At 68.5% G+C, this 750-nt stretch overlaps 1 protein-coding gene across 1 annotated transcript in view; it reads right to left on the bottom strand.

Annotated features, from left to right (window-relative positions):
- GAS2L1 (growth arrest-specific 2 like 1) overlaps nt 1–750 on the bottom strand; it is a 4,510-nt gene that overhangs the window by 1,110 nt on the left and 2,650 nt on the right. The window contains exons 8-9 of the mRNA XM_010828862.1: nt 596–737; nt 9–81 (exon numbers count right to left, since the gene is read on the bottom strand). Coding sequence (XP_010827164.1) covers nt 9–81; nt 596–737 — 215 coding nt within the window. The remainder of the gene's footprint in view (nt 1–8; nt 82–595; nt 738–750) is intronic.

Here is a 750-nt window from a genome sequence, read left to right as displayed (position 1 = left end):
CTCTGGGCCGAGGAGGCTGAGGAATCGCTGTCCCCAGAGTAACGGCGGGAGCGGGGATTGGGGGGCAGCTGGTCCCGGGCCCTGGGGCAGGGGAACAAGAGAGAAAGGTGGGGCAAGGCAGAGAGACCCGGTGCACAGAAAGGGTGGGGAGGGGAAGCAACAGGCAGATGCATGGCTGCGGGCGAGACACCTGTGGTGGTGGCGGGGGTGCCAAGGGTTTCTGTCCGTCCTGGGGACTTCCAGGGAGAAGTGAGAAATTCTGCCACAGCTTCTCGCAGCCTGGGCCACCCTCCGCCACCCCACCCCAAGGCAGCGGAAGAAGCAAGGCCCCAAGCTCCCCGCTCCTCAAGCCTCCAGCCTCCTGGGCAGGCCAGAGGGAAGCTGGGTTGGATTGGCGGCCACCCAGCCCCCAGGGCCCGCCCAGCTGTGTTGTTCGTTTGCTTGGGTTGCCATGGAGATGGGAAGCCAGGCCCACCCCCACCCACGGGAACTTTTCCCAGGGTGTGAGTCACAGGAGGCAGCGTCATCCAGGCCAGGGCGGGCGCCCCCCACCCCCACCCCCTGGACCGCAGTCCCATGTCCTCTCTCCTCTCACCTGAGTGGGGTCTCGGGCCCCTCCTTCGAGCTGCGTAAGCCAATGGGGGTCACCTCTGGGCGGGAGCCCCGGCGCTCGACCCCTGGGGCTGGGCTACCAGCTCGGGGGCTGGGGCTGGGTGACACTCGCTGCGGGGGGAAGGGGCGGGGCCTGGG

Source organism: Bison bison, unplaced genomic scaffold (assembly GCF_000754665.1).
Source record: "Bison bison bison isolate TAMUID 2011002044 unplaced genomic scaffold, Bison_UMD1.0 scf7180017864495, whole genome shotgun sequence".
Classification (NCBI taxonomy): domain Eukaryota; kingdom Metazoa; phylum Chordata; class Mammalia; order Artiodactyla; family Bovidae; genus Bison; species Bison bison.
The sequence above is the reverse complement of the archived record's forward strand: the minus strand, read 5'-3'. Positions and strand labels throughout refer to the sequence as shown.